Source organism: Aspergillus campestris (genome assembly GCF_002847485.1).
Source record: "Aspergillus campestris IBT 28561 chromosome Unknown P168scaffold_1, whole genome shotgun sequence".
Classification (NCBI taxonomy): domain Eukaryota; kingdom Fungi; phylum Ascomycota; class Eurotiomycetes; order Eurotiales; family Aspergillaceae; genus Aspergillus; species Aspergillus campestris.
This window is the reverse complement of record NW_020194336.1, coordinates 1,709,626-1,724,152: the sequence shown is the minus strand read 5'-3', so window position 1 is coordinate 1,724,152 and position 14,527 is coordinate 1,709,626. Positions and strand designations below refer to the sequence as shown.

At 52.4% G+C, this 14,527-nt stretch overlaps 7 protein-coding genes across 7 annotated transcripts; 3 read left to right on the top strand and 4 right to left on the bottom strand.

Annotated features, from left to right (window-relative positions):
• Positions 1-623: 623 nt before the first annotated feature.
• P168DRAFT_294380 (glycoside hydrolase family 16 protein) lies at positions 624-1,780 on the bottom strand (the record flags this gene model as incomplete). Its single annotated transcript, XM_024837951.1, has 2 exons — positions 624-927; positions 984-1,780. The coding sequence occupies 2 exons, from the start codon at positions 1,778-1,780 to the stop codon at positions 624-626; spliced, it is 1,101 nt and encodes a 366-aa protein (XP_024696880.1).
• Positions 1,781-3,514: 1,734 nt separating this feature from the next.
• Positions 3,515-4,253, bottom strand: P168DRAFT_13005 (uncharacterized protein). The gene is made up of 2 exons (XM_024832676.1): positions 4,038-4,253; positions 3,515-3,936 (listed from the first exon to the last, which is right to left on the bottom strand). The coding sequence occupies exons 1-2, from the start codon at positions 4,038-4,040 to the stop codon at positions 3,607-3,609; spliced, it is 333 nt and encodes a 110-aa protein (XP_024696879.1). The 5' UTR covers positions 4,041-4,253; the 3' UTR covers positions 3,515-3,606.
• Positions 4,254-4,860: 607 nt separating this feature from the next.
• Positions 4,861-5,976, top strand: P168DRAFT_277896 (uncharacterized protein; the record flags this gene model as incomplete). The annotated part of the gene is made up of 2 exons (XM_024835637.1): positions 4,861-5,510; positions 5,592-5,976. The coding sequence occupies 2 exons, from the start codon at positions 4,861-4,863 to the stop codon at positions 5,974-5,976; spliced, it is 1,035 nt and encodes a 344-aa protein (XP_024696878.1).
• A 630-nt stretch (positions 5,977-6,606) lies between these two features.
• Positions 6,607-8,196, top strand: P168DRAFT_286424 (CSN8/PSMD8/EIF3K family protein). The gene is made up of 2 exons (XM_024836342.1): positions 6,607-6,883; positions 7,177-8,196. Exons 1-2 carry the CDS (start codon positions 6,714-6,716, stop codon positions 7,745-7,747), a joined length of 741 nt encoding a protein of 246 aa, XP_024696877.1. The 5' UTR covers positions 6,607-6,713; the 3' UTR covers positions 7,748-8,196.
• A 394-nt stretch (positions 8,197-8,590) lies between these two features.
• On the bottom strand, positions 8,591-10,609 carry P168DRAFT_246722 (glycine hydroxymethyltransferase SHM2). The gene is made up of 4 exons (XM_024834053.1): positions 10,467-10,609; positions 10,362-10,412; positions 9,939-10,303; positions 8,591-9,873 (listed from the first exon to the last, which is right to left on the bottom strand). The coding sequence occupies exons 1-4, from the start codon at positions 10,500-10,502 to the stop codon at positions 8,910-8,912; spliced, it is 1,416 nt and encodes a 471-aa protein (XP_024696876.1). The 5' UTR covers positions 10,503-10,609; the 3' UTR covers positions 8,591-8,909.
• Positions 10,610-11,627: 1,018 nt separating this feature from the next.
• P168DRAFT_229406 (RNA polymerase II mediator complex middle subunit MED9) lies at positions 11,628-12,254 on the bottom strand (the record flags this gene model as incomplete). The annotated part of the gene is made up of 2 exons (XM_024833184.1): positions 11,628-11,890; positions 11,990-12,254. 2 exons carry the CDS (start codon positions 12,252-12,254, stop codon positions 11,628-11,630), a joined length of 528 nt encoding a protein of 175 aa, XP_024696875.1.
• Positions 12,255-12,746: 492 nt separating this feature from the next.
• P168DRAFT_277892 (2,3-bisphosphoglycerate-independent phosphoglycerate mutase) lies at positions 12,747-14,481 on the top strand (the record flags this gene model as incomplete). Its single annotated transcript, XM_024835636.1, has 4 exons — positions 12,747-12,777; positions 12,834-13,571; positions 13,628-14,210; positions 14,274-14,481. The coding sequence occupies 4 exons, from the start codon at positions 12,747-12,749 to the stop codon at positions 14,479-14,481; spliced, it is 1,560 nt and encodes a 519-aa protein (XP_024696874.1).
• Positions 14,482-14,527: the final 46 nt, after the last annotated feature.

Here is a 14,527-nt window from a genome sequence, read left to right as displayed (position 1 = left end):
TTCTAGAAGTGACCAAAGCATTGTCTCATGCAACTACCCTTCGAGGGGTTAGTGCAGGTCAGGCTGTAGTAAAATGCAGTCCTATAAATGAAGGCCCATGGATGTTGAAGAGATCGCATCCGATTACCAGAAAGATTGGTCTTTGTTCAAAGAGGCGAAGCATATCAACATCCGAATCCTCAAACGTATGGCCAAAAGAACATAAAACTGCAGCGGAAAATAGTGGGATTGGTATATACAATAACGAAAGTCTATCGTTCCCGAAGGCGCGAGACCACCGATAGAAAATAGAGATATAGTAAATAAAGTAGTAATAAATTGGGTATGATGATCGAAGATGGAAAAAGGTACAAAGATGGCGAGGAAGGTCAAAGATTCATTAATTCAACTGCAAATGCAAATGGATAAATAACGACCCAAGAGATTCACGGATTAGTCGATTGTGATTCCGGCGGCCAAGCCGCATGACTTTGTCCTGCAAAGCCGAGAACAAAATAGGCACAATGCACGGCGGGTTTCCTCGGGAGGGAAGGGGGGACAAGATTCGCCCCCCTTATGTTTCATGTCTGTCGTTGACCAAGTCGGGGGAGAAACTTGCATAGTTTGCGGCTTCGGGACTCGACCTAGTTCACCTGGGAGTAGCCCTTGTGCCGCCATTCGCTCTGCCTCCAGTCCGATTGCGCGTTGCTCATCTCGGTGCGCTCGGTGCGCTCGTTATTCCAGTTGGTGTCGTCGAGGGCCTGTTCGAGACGTCCCTTTCTGCGCTGCCGGATGATGAAGAAGATGAAGCCCGCGATCAGCATGGCTCCGACTGTGGCCGCACCGACGAACACGCCGGCGTGGGCGCCTGTCGGTAGGTCATCCCACTTCTCGGAGAGGGACTTGGGCGGAGGCTTGTTGATTTCTTCCACCGCGGTGGAGTTACCCCTAGGACAGTCAGTAGATGATCATCAAGATGGGGGCTCTTATGGCAGGCAACATACTTGATCACGTTGATACTCTCCCACGAGCCCGAGTCATCTGTGTACTCGTACTCCTTGCCCGAGTGGAAATCTTGAATGCGCACGCTCTCAATGACCATGGTATAGGGACCAGCGGCATAATCCACCTCGCCACCGGCCCACGCGATAACGCCCTCCTTGTTGTCCCCATCTCCGGCGGGCCAGATGCCGAAGCGGATGTTGCTGGGAGTCTGCGGGTAGCGGGAGCCGTCCTTCGCTTCGGCGTATTTCAGGGTCCGGACGAGTTCGTCGTCGATCCACCACTCCAGCTTATCCTGATCCCAGTAGGTTGTGTAGTTGTGGAACTCCGTGTCCGCATCGGGAACGTAGTGGTACCCGCCGCGATCGAAGGAAGAGTCATCGCCTTTGCCGAAGTAGTTGGACTGCACTTCGGTGTTGTTGGAGCCGATCCACTCCCAGTCGATCTCGTCCAGGTCGTCGGACTGCAGCACCACACTGCTGACGATGCCGTTGCCCTTGGCCATCTTCAGGTGGGTCTCGACGACGCCAAAGAAGATGTAGAAGGTCGATTGTAACGTGGGAGACTGGAGCTTCTCCTTGATGGAGAATTCGGCGCCCTTCTCGGTCCAGTCGATTTCGCCATTGGTGGTGTTCCAGAGCTTGGCGTTCATCGTCTCATTGAAGGTCCACGAGTGTTCGGAGCCCAGGGCTGGGTCGTTGGGGCAGTCCTCTTTGAGCGGGTTACAGTCGGACCATGTCTGCGCCGAGACGAGGGAGAGGCTAGCCAGCCAGAAGGCCAGCAGGTAAAAGAATGACATGTTCGTTGGAGACTCTATTGTCTCTCCGAACTGTAGATAGATTAATTGAATGTCCGCCTCCCACTAGAAACTAGGATGGGAACCACGGTCAATTTGATCGAAGGAATGACTGATTCAAGGAATGACTGATTCACGGATTGAATGATTCAAGGAATGAATGATGGGATGAGTGGCTAGGCGGGGTGGAATGAATGGACATGCGAACGAGTCGCACGAGGAGAGAGGCCACACCCAAAAGAGAGTCAGGAACGGCGATAAGAGCGAAAGGTGGTGGATTGGAGAAGATGTGAAGAGGGGGAGAGAAGAGAGAAACCGGGGGAGGTCACCCATATCCCTTTAATTAACGCCCTCTCCAGTGGAGACGACTGGATTGAGTGGACTTGTTTTTTTTTTTTTTTTTTTCATTTTAGTTGAATTGAATTGAATTTTATTTTTGCTGTTATTATTAGTACGAAGTAGCATGATTCTGGTTTAATTCCGCTGTAAACAGAGTGTTTCTCAAAAGGTTCCAAGTAGGATTTTCCCGGGTGTTTTTTTCTGCAGTTCATTATACCACTAGTTTCCCGGCTAGTTGTTAAGGGGGTTTCCTATTCAAGTAAGGCGTGTCCGGGCGGCGCAAGGGCTAGACTGCTTCAAGGTTAGCCTTCCCTTCGGCTAACCCGATGTGGTAAGAAGCTGGGGTCTCATGTTCCACAGGCTAGCTGGATCGGGTCAAGCGCATAAACTTTGGAACCGTCCATGGACTCGACTGGACTCGACTGGGCCGTAGTCTATCTTTCTAGTCTCCTACGCTGAACTCCATCCTCATCTGGCAGAATCTGCAGGGGCTCCGGATTGTTGGGGTTGATTGTAGTGTACTTAAATGACTACAAGTATATGACATACCGTTCAGGATAAATGATGCCAAAGAAGAATAGAAAAGGAAGAGGAATCATGATGGGAAAAAGAACCGGACGAAAATGATAAACAAAATAAGATACAATACATAGAAGGCAAGCAGAAACAAAGAAAGATAGGGAGGAGAACTCTTGGCTGGTACAAGCGAATCCGACGATCCTTCCACCGGGTGAGACTAGCCCCAACGCCCCCAGCTGTCTGCAGAGGAGCAATGGATCCCTTTATCGCAGGAGACGGAGATCAAGGACGGAGAAAAAAACAGGTTGGTGAATGCCAATCCTTTTAGGGCCCGAATCACAAATCAGGCCATCGGGCCATATCTCGCACCCTATCAGGTCCTCAATCGTCCCCTTTTTCCACTTTTTCAGGTACAAAGCGCACTCGCATTCTGGAATCTGTTAAATTTAGAAAAGGGGCGTTACACAGGCCGGAGCATGTTACTCGGAGGTTATTTCCTCGACCTGTGAGATTCATGCGACAATGAACAGGAGGACCGGATCGTGGTCTTCATCTTAGATCCACTCTACCAAGGACATGGTGCATTTTGGATTGCGAATGCATCTGCCTAGTTCTGTCGCCGACAAGGTTTTAAATTGTGGATATTCGACTGCGAACTATACAGAATCCCAACTAAATGAAAAGAAGTTCGAAGAACCATCCATTGGAACGCCCTCCGGTTCTTTTGAGCAGCGGGTCCTCGAACGCCACTGATCCCGGAATAGATACATATCTCCACGTCTCTCATTACTAGGACATTAAGGGAAAACAGAAGAAAAAAAAAAAAGCATCATAAACCATTGACATCATGAACAGCGTGCATCCACATCGTAGCCCGGCGGTATTCCGTACAAGGGCAAGGAAGGAAAGAAACAGACGGGACCACCACTCAACCACTTATATTTCTCCCTCTTAGTTCAGGACTTGTGCGATCAGTTGAGATAGACCTTCGCTGGCCGTCGTACCGAACCACTTGGCTTCTCCACATACTCATATGTCGGACTGCGCCGACGGCGACTTCGATGGCGATGTCGTGTCTCCACGCCCACTGGGGTGGAATATTTATAGTCAGGGGAGGCCTCCCCGCGTGCTCCCGGCAGCTGACACAGTCGTATCAGCCACTGGATCAGGAGCGTGCCAACAATAGTGCCAATAACAATGCCGGCGATTCCACCTCCGGAGATAGTGCTGGGGCACTCAGTGGACGATGATTGGCGAGCATGGAGAATATTCGGCTGGACATTGCTGTCTAGGATGGGAGCCTGCGGATGACTGGTCAGTCGCATATTATTCTGTCTCCGTGCCCGTGGTTCGATCCCCACGGGCGGTTTCGGGTCTGTTCCATGGATGCGACACCACTTACCATGATATTTTCTTATTATTTTGGGGGGGTTTAGAAGGTATACTGTCAGTGAAGTGAACCTGCAGCAAGCACAAATCTCGAGAAATAAGCAAATTCTTTTGAAGAGAGAAATGGCAGATATAAATCTAGATCCCCGCTCAACCCCTCAATTGACGTCAAACGCACGTCTTTGCGATCTACACTGGCGAAGCACAGATCTGGGAAAGAGGCGAAAAACCAGGCTGTACGATCTTCCACCTTCCAATCAATGGGCTCATTTTCCGATCGTCCTGGAGTGAGACAAGCGACCAGAGAGAGAGGTTGCGTTATCATCGAATCAGACTAACCATTAGTATCATGTATTATTCCATCATAGGCTCCCTGTTTTAGGCCGAGGACCCCTCGACGAAAGGTTGTTCCAGCCGACATTGAGCATGCAAGATCAAGATATCATGTTGTGCCGTCATAATGGAAATTTTGAGCGGGGTCTTGTCGGCAATGCCGTCGCAATGCCATGAGGGGACACAAGGCTGTGGCGCACAACGTCGTCATTCCTTTCCAGCCAGTGACACTCTTGCGTGGATAAACGGATGAAATGCAAAGCATCTATTAGCGTCTTAGCCAGTCGGGTTTTCAATGTCCATGTGAAATAGATTATGCTCTCGTATAAGCCCCCAGCTGACCGACTCGCCTCACCGTCAGAAGTGCAAGTAGGTAGAGGCTTCGCCTGCCTGACCCTTGGCGGGTACGGCACCAAAAGAGCCTCCAAATCTTTCAAATAAGCACCCAGAAAGGCCGGCTCATGCTGCCGTGCGGATTTTATCACACACAAAATGTGATCATCATGACAGCGTCAGACTATCCTCCGATCGAGGATCCCCTCCACTGGTCGTTGACGGATCGACCCTCCGGTCCTGAGGAGAAGCAGCTGTTGAAAGCGCGACTCCTACTAGCCTTATGGACGTCGACACCAGGCAGGGACCTCAGATCCTCCGATGCCTTTCTCGAATACTATCTGGCGCAACGCTACCTAATCAGAGTGTACGGCTTGAACCTCCAGACCCATGAGGATGTAGTCAACCTGATCTTGTTCATCCGCGCGCGTTCTACCGTGCCCCGCGACGACCTCCTCGCACAGCTGAACAATGATCATTGGACCTGGCTGGGTCCCGCACCCCAGTCCGCAGAGCACGCCGTGGAGATAGCGGTCGGCATCTGGCTCATGGTCGGGGTGGACGACTGGGCGGGTTCGCAAACGCTGCAAGAGTACGTCGCGGCGTTATTCCCCGACAAGCACGACAGCAGCGTTGTCGCCGCGCCGGTGTCGCTGGAATTCAACGCGTACAATCTCCACCGTATCGGCGGCTTCGATGTCGTCTGGACAGACTGCATCCAGGACCACCTGTCGCTCATCAGTGACCAGACGCAAAAGGAGCTACGCGTATTTCATGTAGCCTGCTTCTTACAGTACTCCACGTACAGTAACCCTAGCCAGTCAGTTTCCCTTCCCCCTCTAACCCCCAGGACCACTACTGCAACTCTTGACCATCCCAACTAAGCACCCATTAAAAACAGTAAAATATTCCCCCCCGGTTTCCTCGAAGAAACAATCCGAACCCTTGCCCTCCTCTTCCCCGCCGCCCACCTTGACTGCCGCCAATGGATACAAGGGGCCCAAGAGCGCGAAAACGTTGGTCTGGAGGCCGGCCTCCTCCTGCGGGCGCCCCGCGACCTGCGCAACTACCGCTACTGGGGGCAGCGACTGCGGGAACTCAAAGACGAATATGATCGGACTGAGCCTACCACGATCAGACAGTGGGTGCTGGACAAGCGGAAACCCAACCAGCGGTACACGTTTTGGATAGCCGTGGCGGCGTTGGCGCTGGCGCTGGTTTTTGGGTTGATCCAGTCGGTGACAGGGATAGTGCAGGCGGTTGCTGCTGTTCGGGGAAATGGCTGAGATTCTTCTCATCTTCAGTCTTGCTTTCTTTCTCTTTCTCTTTGCGGCTGACGGGGACTTTCTATGGGGGTTGGGTCAAGCAAACACAGGAGGTCGCTGCATTTTCTGCTCAATTCCATGTTCGATACAGGCGGTTAGGGTTCAATTAATGCATATTACATTCCCGTACCTTGTTGAGATGATGAACCAGTCCTTATGAATACATGGACATGACACAAGAGTACACATAGGACCCTGGAATCGAACACCCTGAGCCTGTAATGGGAGTAATGTATTTTGGGACAGCAATTCGCCCGTCTACCAAGTATGAGCCGATCCCCTTCTCGCTACCTTTTTCCGTTTGTCGATATCGACCTTGTGGCAAATTTAGATAATCTCTTCCTGGTGTAGTGTTTGGCTATATATTTAATCATTGGAAGGGCTCTTCGATAGACTGTATCGTTCTTGAATAATAACATCTGATAGAAATAAATATTAGGAAATCATAGAGCAGCCTGAACCGTAAGGTCTCGAGAACAGTGGAAATTGACCAATCGGAGAAACATACCCAATCCAGCCCCGAACCCCCGACCCGCACATGGATGACCACACTGAAAAATACCAATATTATTCACTCACCACCACTATCAAATCGTCCCGCCTCTCTGAAGATCCACCTCACGTCTTCTTCTCCTCCCACTTCTACCTCGAACTCCTCTCCTCCTCTCCTCCTTCCTCTCCTCACTACCGATTTCAAAATGGTTGCCGCTTTTGACAAGTGCGAGACCCGGCCGGCCAACATCGACGCCATCCTCGAGGGCCTGGACCGATATAACCCCGAGACCACCACCATCTTCCAAGACTATGTCGCCCAGCAGTGCGAGGACCGGTCGTTTGATTGTTATGCCAACCTGGCTCTCCTGAAGCTGTAAGTCCAAGCGTGTGCATCTCTTGCTTGATCCTTTTGCATTTTCCCCGAAATATCCCTCCCTACAGAACGAACGCCTGCCTACCCGAGGATCCTTTTTCGTTCAACGAAAAGAAATATGATTATATGATGAAGAAACCTCTTTATTATCACGTTTCCTATTAACTGACCCTCCACGTGGGGGGATGTCGAGAATCGAATTTTTCTTCTGAAATACAAACCAAACAAGCACTTGCTATCCACCACTCCCATCAGATACAGACATTGATGCTAACCAATCTCACCCTCGCAAGCTACCAATTCAACCCCCACCTCCTCCAGGCCGAGACGGCGACCAACGTCCTCACCAAGGCTCTCACCGTCTTCCCCTCGCCCGCTTTCTCCCTCTGCCTTGCCCTGCTCCCCGCCTACACCCAGCCCTTCAACACCGACGGCCAAGCCGCCGCCCAGAACAACGACTTCGTCGAGTCCGTCCAGAAGCTCGCGCAGCTATCCACCCTCCTGGAGTCCGCCCAGTATGCCCAGTTCTGGTCCACCCTGAACTCGGACGACCTGTACGCCGATCTGGTCGCCGACGTCGCCGGCTTCGAGGAGCTCGTGCGCATCCGCATTGCCCTCGAGATCGGAAAGACCTTCCGCGAGATCAGCATCGACATCCTCGAGCAGTGGCTGGATCTGCGCAGCCGCGACGCCCTGGAGAAGTTCGCCACCGAGGTCTGCAGCTGGCAGGTCGACAACGCCGCTGGCGTCGTCCGCGTGCCCACCAACAAGGAGAACGAGGTCCGCAGCGAGGTCAAGAGCGAGCGCGTCGGCATTGACATGTTCGGCCGTGTGATCCGTAGAGGATTCGAGCAGGCTGCTTGAGATTTCTCTTTTTCTTTTTCCTCTTATTCCTTTTTCATATCAAATGAGGGGGGCCCTCCATCCCCTCATTGGGAGGGGGCTACCTGAGCCCGAAAAAGCATATTCCATATCATCTTTTCTCCCACTTCTTTCTTGATCATAATTGTTTTTTTACTGGCTTGAAGATCTACGGATCAAGCTTTCTATGTTGTTTACTCTATTCTCTCATGTGTTGTGTTCTTACCCCAAGGCCCTGGCTATCAAGGGGGCCGTGTTCACTTTTGGAACTTTTTGGAGCCCAGATGATGACGGGGGAAGAAACTAGACTCAATCAATCAATCAATCAGCCCAAGGGGATGATGGGAAGTCGGGACCTGGCGCATCGGGCGTTTTGTGTTTGCTTGCTTCGCATGACTTACGACGGCTGCCATCATCGAATGAAATCGTGGAGAAAATAATCAATAAAAAAAAAATTACTAAATAAAAATTGAATGAATGAATGAAAGAAAGACAAAAGAAAAAGAAACCACCCCCAAGTAAATCCAACCCCCCCTCCTTTCTTGTCTTAGCTGGTCATCACCAGGGCACTGGATGATCTATCTTTTTTTTTTTACAAGATATCCCTCAATATAAAGCAAACAAAGTCATATACATACCTATATGCACCTCAGTCTTCCACGTAGGTTTCCGCTGGACTTGGCGGTTCTAGATCCCTGTCTTGTCTCTCCTGGTTGTTTCATGGCTGGTTGAGTGCAAGCACATCTAACGCGCTGTCAGTCGTACAGACTGGATTATTGCACAATGTAGTCAGTCACATGTAATATTGCAGACACTTCACTATAGTATAATTTACAGGGAAAATATCAAATCATGAATAATCATGAATCATTAATTGTTCTAACTACCTCAAGGTTGTTTGAGGGTAATAACCAAAAGCCACGTGAGCCCTGGTGTGTCCTGTTGAAGAAATGTGTTGAAGAAACCATCCCAGTGCTATAGTTCATGCTGATGCATATCCATGTCCCATGTTGAAAAATCAGACCTGTATAAACCCCTTAAAAACGCAACCCAACAATCCATTTTGGTACTCGCATGATGTTGAACTCAAATCAACAAAGAAAAACAAAAGGAAAAAGAGATAAATTGAAAGGAACATAAGAAAACAGTTACAGCTCAGACCCATCTAAACGGGCAGAGGGTAGGTGCTGGCCCAGGCGGCAACCTCCTTGCGCAGCTCCAGGATCTCGGGAACAGTCTCCGAGGCAACCTTGGCCTTGAAGTCCTTCTGCTTGTTGGCCTCCTTGGGGAGCTCGCTCTGGATCTTCTTGCAGAGCTTGACGGTCTGGTCGATGTAGCGAGCGATGCGCTTGAAGTCCTCCTCACCCATGCCACGAGAGGACATGGCAGGGGCACCGATACGGATACCGCCGGGGGTCAGAGCCGACTTGTCACCGGGGATGGAGTTCTTGTTGCAGGCGATGTTGATCTGCTCCAGAACGGCCTCGACACGAGCGCCGTCCAGGGCCTTGTCGCGGAGGCTCAGCAGAACCATGTGGCTGTCAGTGCCGTCGGACACGAGCTTGTAGCCCAGGGTCTTGAACTCCTCCTCCAGGGCCTTGGCGTTCTTGAGCACCTGCTCCTGGTACTGCTTAAACTCGGGGGTGGCAGCCTGCTTGAGGGCAACCGCGAGGGCAGTGATGGTGTGGTTGTGGGGACCACCCTGGTGGCCGGGGAAGACGGAGAAGTTGATGGGACCCTCCAGGTCGTACATGATGTCCTTGCCGGACTTGGGGTCGGTGCTGCGCACGCCCTTGCGGAAGAAGATCATGGCACCACGGGGGCCACGCAGAGACTTGTGGGTGGTGGTGGTGACAACATCGGCATACTCGAAGGGCGAGGGGATGACGCCAGCAGCAATCAGACCAGAGATGTGAGCCATGTCGACAATGAGATAAGCGCCGACCTTGTCGGCGATCTCGCGCATGCGCTTGTAGTCGATCAGACGGCAGTAGGCAGAGGTACCGGCAACCAGGCACTTGGGGCGGTACATCTCAGCGTTCTTCTCCAGAGTGTCGTAGTCGATGATACCAGTCTCAAGGTTGACACGGTAGGGGAAAGTCTCGAAGTAGGTGGAGACGGCGGAGATCCTGCGCGAGGAAATTGTTAGCCATGCTAGAACTGGTAAACCAATCCCGAGCTTTCGTCAACTTACTTCTTGGAGGGAGTCTGATAACCGTGGCTCAGATGGCCACCGTGGGGGAGATCCAGACCCATGAGACGATCATGGGGGCGCATGAGGGCCTGGTAGACCTGCAGGTTGGCAGGGCTGCCGCTCAGGCACTGGACGTTCACACCCCACTTGGCGGAGTCGAGGTTGAAGGCCTTGAGAGCACGAGCCTGGCAAGTGAGCTCAATGGCGTCGATGTGCTGGTTGCCACCATAGTAACGAGCACCGGGGTAGCCCTCGGAGTACTTGTTACACATGGGAGAACCCAAAGCGTCGAAGACGGCGTGGGAGGTGAAGTTCTCGGAGGCAATCAAGACCACGGATTCACGCTGACGTTGGATTTCTTTCTCCTGTAGAAACGGTCAGATAAACCAATCGCCCGATATATAACCTGTCAAATAAACGTACCATGATCTGGGCGATCTCGGGATCGCTCTCAACGAGAGTCTTCTCCATTTGCTATTTGGAATGAGTCAGAGGTCCAGCTGTTACCTATACAGGAGGAATACTCACCTCCCGGTGGGACTGCGACAGGGCGTAGGAGGCCATTGTGAAGGATTGGCTGTATGGAGACGGTGGAGGGGAAAAGAGGTAAAGATGGGACAGAGTTGGATAGAGGAATGAGAGAGGAAGAGGAAGGGAAAGAGAAGAAGACGAGAAGAAAAGGGAGCGCAGATGAGGCAAGCTAAAGGTGGGGGAGAAGAAAGAAGGAGGAAAAAACCCGAACGGTCATCAGGTGGGGGGGGGGTGGTGGCCTCAGGAAGGAATCCCGCCGAAAATTCTGCCGATTCCACAAGACGACATCGGAGGGATCTTCCTGTGGGTGCGATTTGCTTGGAAGGATTTCCCTTGCTTATTTTTATTTTATTATAATTATCTTACGCTTTTATTCAGGAAGTTATGATGTTCAGATTCAATTACTATTATAATACTCAGAGTAATATAAAGAAGCATATCCATGACGCTGTTTCAAAGTAGTATTGTAGAGCTTCGGGTCCGATGGTCACATGACAAACCCGCGGAGATCGGGAGGTGTCCGTATTCCGTTATGGTTTGGACTGTGGGTCGGAAAATGATTTGGGTTGATCCGATCAATCCAAGTCAAATTGAACAATGCGTTCTGCTTCCTCATGGTTGGGTCCTGGTTGCTGAGGATGGGAACAAGGAACCGGAGTAACAACAGGGGTTTAACAGCCCCCGCACCCAGATCCCGCGTAGAATAATCCCACACTTCTTGATTGGGCTTTTTCTTGTCGACATGAGTGACCGTTGAACTGCCTGCACCTTCGATACAGAAAAAGGACTTGTCTTCCAATGTTCGTGCGAGGCCCAGTGAGGCATCCACTACTTCTGATCATCCATATTGAGCAAGATGACGGAGGAAGCAAGTCAAACCCACGAAGCGGGGCCATGTCTGGAGAATTGGCATGAATCGGGTAGACCGGTGAGGCTGGGTGCAATCCCTGCTCTGTATGGGAAATTGGCCTCCCATAAGTCGACACCGTCACAAGAAACTGTGTTGCTTCCTGGTGACATATGACCAGTGCCGTGTTTTCTCGGCCCTATATCTCGTGGGTTGGTCCCATGGCTGTCACCATCCAACGTTCGACCAATGTGTCCCCATAGTAACAAAGCGAGGCTTGCTGGTCATCGAAAAGGGTGTAGTTCTTGATTTCAATGTCCCAAGTCTGCTCTTCTGCCGAAATCGGAAATGACCGACTTGAGCCTTGCAATTCGATCCTCCAGCTCGGCAATCTCTGCATTCTGCTCCGAAACCGAACGCTGCACGTCGGGCAAGCTGTCCACCACCCCGTATGCCTTTTGTATCCGAATCTTGATAGAGCTAGCTTCCGTAGGAAGATCCTTGAGGTCCAGCGGCGGGGGTGCATTTGACGCGAGGGCCGCTATCTCTGCCGCAGCGGACGCGCTGCCGGGGACTGCAGAGGATGGACCGGGTAATAATCCACCATTGCTGCCGTTGCCAGTGCTCGACTGTTGTTGCGATTGACCTTGCGGCTGCTGCGACGGAGTCTGACTGGGGCCTGCCGCCGCCCCCGTGGTGTCTTCACCCGCTCTGGTACCGTTCGACGGTCCTTCTGCGTTAGCGTGCGGAGAGAGGAGACGAAGCAAGAGACCGTGCAATGGCGGGACAATATCGAAAGTCTGGGGTGGAGGGAAATCAACCGGTTGTTGGGGAGGCTGTGGGATGGGCGTGTTTGTTGTTGTCTCCTTGCCAAGCCCAGGCGTGCCCGGGACGGATTTGGGCAGTGGAGTCATCGCCGTTGGGGTTCTAAAGGCCATTGCGGGGAGAGGGGAATGTCAATTGACCTGTAAAACCAATGGACACGGAAGGAACAGGTTCTGGACGATAAACAGGGGAGGCCGATTTCCGAAGAATAAGGGAATTGGTTAGGGAAGAGTCGGGAAGACCGGACGAGAACGGACGTGAACGGGAAGAGGAAGAAAAAGACGAATTGGGGGAAAAGTGACGGAGTGACGTCGGGGCGGTAAAGTGCCTGAGGTACGCCTACTACAAAGCGTCACCGGGAGCGCCTCAAGCTACCCCTCCCCCGCCAAAAATCGGATTCTTTTTCTCCTTTACCTTTTCCTCTTCTTCATCTCCTCTCTTCATTCCTTCTTTGGATTTTTCTATACTTCATCCTATTCTTTTCTCTTGTCCTTTCTGTAAGCAGTGTTGTCTTCCCTTCCTACCCCTCCAAAGCTCTATATACTCCGCAATTTCAATCTTCGTTCCGCAATTGACCTCGCGCTATAGGGGTCCATTTTGACATCATGGCCAAGGTCGATCACAAGGTCGCTCTCAGTAAGCTCAATCCCTTCAATTCCCATCTCGGACGGTTTTCTAACCTCCCCTTCTAGTCGTCATTGACGGATGGGGCGTGGCCACCGAGAAATCGCCCAAGGACGGCAATGCGATCGCCGCCGCCGAGACCCCCTTCATGTCCGGTTTTGCCGAGGCCAACTCCAAGTCTGCCCAGGGCTACACTGAGCTGGACGCCTCGTCGCTGGCTGTCGGTCTGCCCGAGGGTCTCATGGGTAACAGTGAAGTCGGTCACTTGAACATCGGTGCCGGTCGCGTGGTCTGGCAGGACAGTGTCCGCATTGACCAGACCCTCAAGAATGGCGAGCTCAACAAGATCGAGAACATTGACAAGTCATTCACACGCGCCAAGGAGGGCAATGGCCGTCTCCACCTGCTGGGGTTGGTCTCCGATGGTGGTGTACACTCCAACATCACGCACCTGATCGGCTTGCTCAAGGTCGCCAAGGAGAAGGAGATCCCTCATGTCTTTATTCACTTCTTCGGTGATGGCCGTGACACTGATCCCAAGAGCTCCGCCAAGTACATGCAGCAACTGCTCGATGCCACCAAGGAGGTTGGCGTTGGTGAGATCGCCACCGTCGTGGGCCGCTACTGGGCCATGGACCGTGACAAGCGCTGGGACAGAGTCGAGCTTGCCATGAAGGGCATTGTCGAGGGCGAGGGCGAGGAAAGCTCTGACCCCGTCCAGATTATCGAGGACCGTTATGCGAAGGGCGAGAACGACGAGTTCCTGAAGCCCATCATCTTCGGCGGAAAGGACCGCCGGGTTCAGGGTAGGAGGACCCCATACATCCACGACACCTGACCATCGGCTGACGCTACTGAACAGATGATGACACCCTCTTCTTCTTCAACTACCGCTCCGACCGAGTTCGTGAGATCACCCAACTCCTGGGCGACTACGACCGCTCCCCCCGCCCCGACTTCCCCTACCCCAAGAACATCCACCTCACCACCATGACCCAATACAAGACCGACTACACCTTCCCCGTTGCCTTCCCTCCCCAGCACATGGGCAACGTGCTCGCCGAGTGGCTCGGTAAGAAGGAGGTCAAGCAGTGCCACATTGCGGAGACGGAGAAGTACGCCCACGTTACCTTCTTCTTCAACGGCGGCGTGGAGAAGCAGTTCGCCGGCGAGGAGCGAGACATGATCCCCTCCCCCCGGGTGGCCACCTACGACCTGGACCCCAAGATGAGCGCCGCCGATGTGGGCAAGAAGATGTCCGAGCGCATCGCCGAGGGCAAGTTCGAGTTCGTCATGAACAACTTCGCGCCCCCCGACATGGTCGGTCACACCGGTGTTTACGAGGCTGCCATCCAGGGTGTGGCTGCCACCGACAAGGCCATTGGCGAGATCTACGAAGCTTGCAAGAAGAACAACTATATCCTCTTCATCACCGCGGATCACGGGTAAGTTTTCCTCCAAGGTGGGACTTTGTAGCGTGGACCATCAACTAATACAAATTTCCTCAGCAATGCCGAAGAGATGCTCAACGACAAGGGCACCCCCAAGACTTCCCACACCACGAACAAGGTCCCCTTCATCATGGCCAACGCCCCTGAGGGCTGGTCCCTGAAGGACGACGGTGTGCTCGGCGACGTTGCCCCCACCCTCCTGAAGGCCATGGGTATCGACCAGCCCGAGGAGATGTCTGGCAAGAACCTCCTGGTCCAGTCGTAAACAAACAAAGAAAGAAGGAAAGGAAAAAGATATTGAGTAAATAGAC

Bases quoted from the DNA above. Each gene is read 5' to 3' on its own strand.
- P168DRAFT_286424 (XM_024836342.1), top strand. From the start codon at position 6,714: ATGGTTGCCGCTTTTGACAAGTGCGAGACCCGGCCGGCCAACATCGAC. The intron at 6,884-7,176 runs GTAAGTCCAAGC...CACCCTCGCAAG, and splicing joins AACCTGGCTCTCCTGAAGCT to CTACCAATTCAACCCCCACC.
- P168DRAFT_246722 (XM_024834053.1), bottom strand. From the start codon at position 10,502: ATGGCCTCCTACGCCCTGTCGCAGTCCCACCGGGAG. The intron at 10,413-10,466 runs GTGAGTATTCCT...CATTCCAAATAG, and splicing joins TGTCGCAGTCCCACCGGGAG to CAAATGGAGAAGACTCTCGT. The intron at 9,874-9,938 runs GTAAGTTGACGA...TTCCTCGCGCAG, and splicing joins TATCAGACTCCCTCCAAGAA to GATCTCCGCCGTCTCCACCT.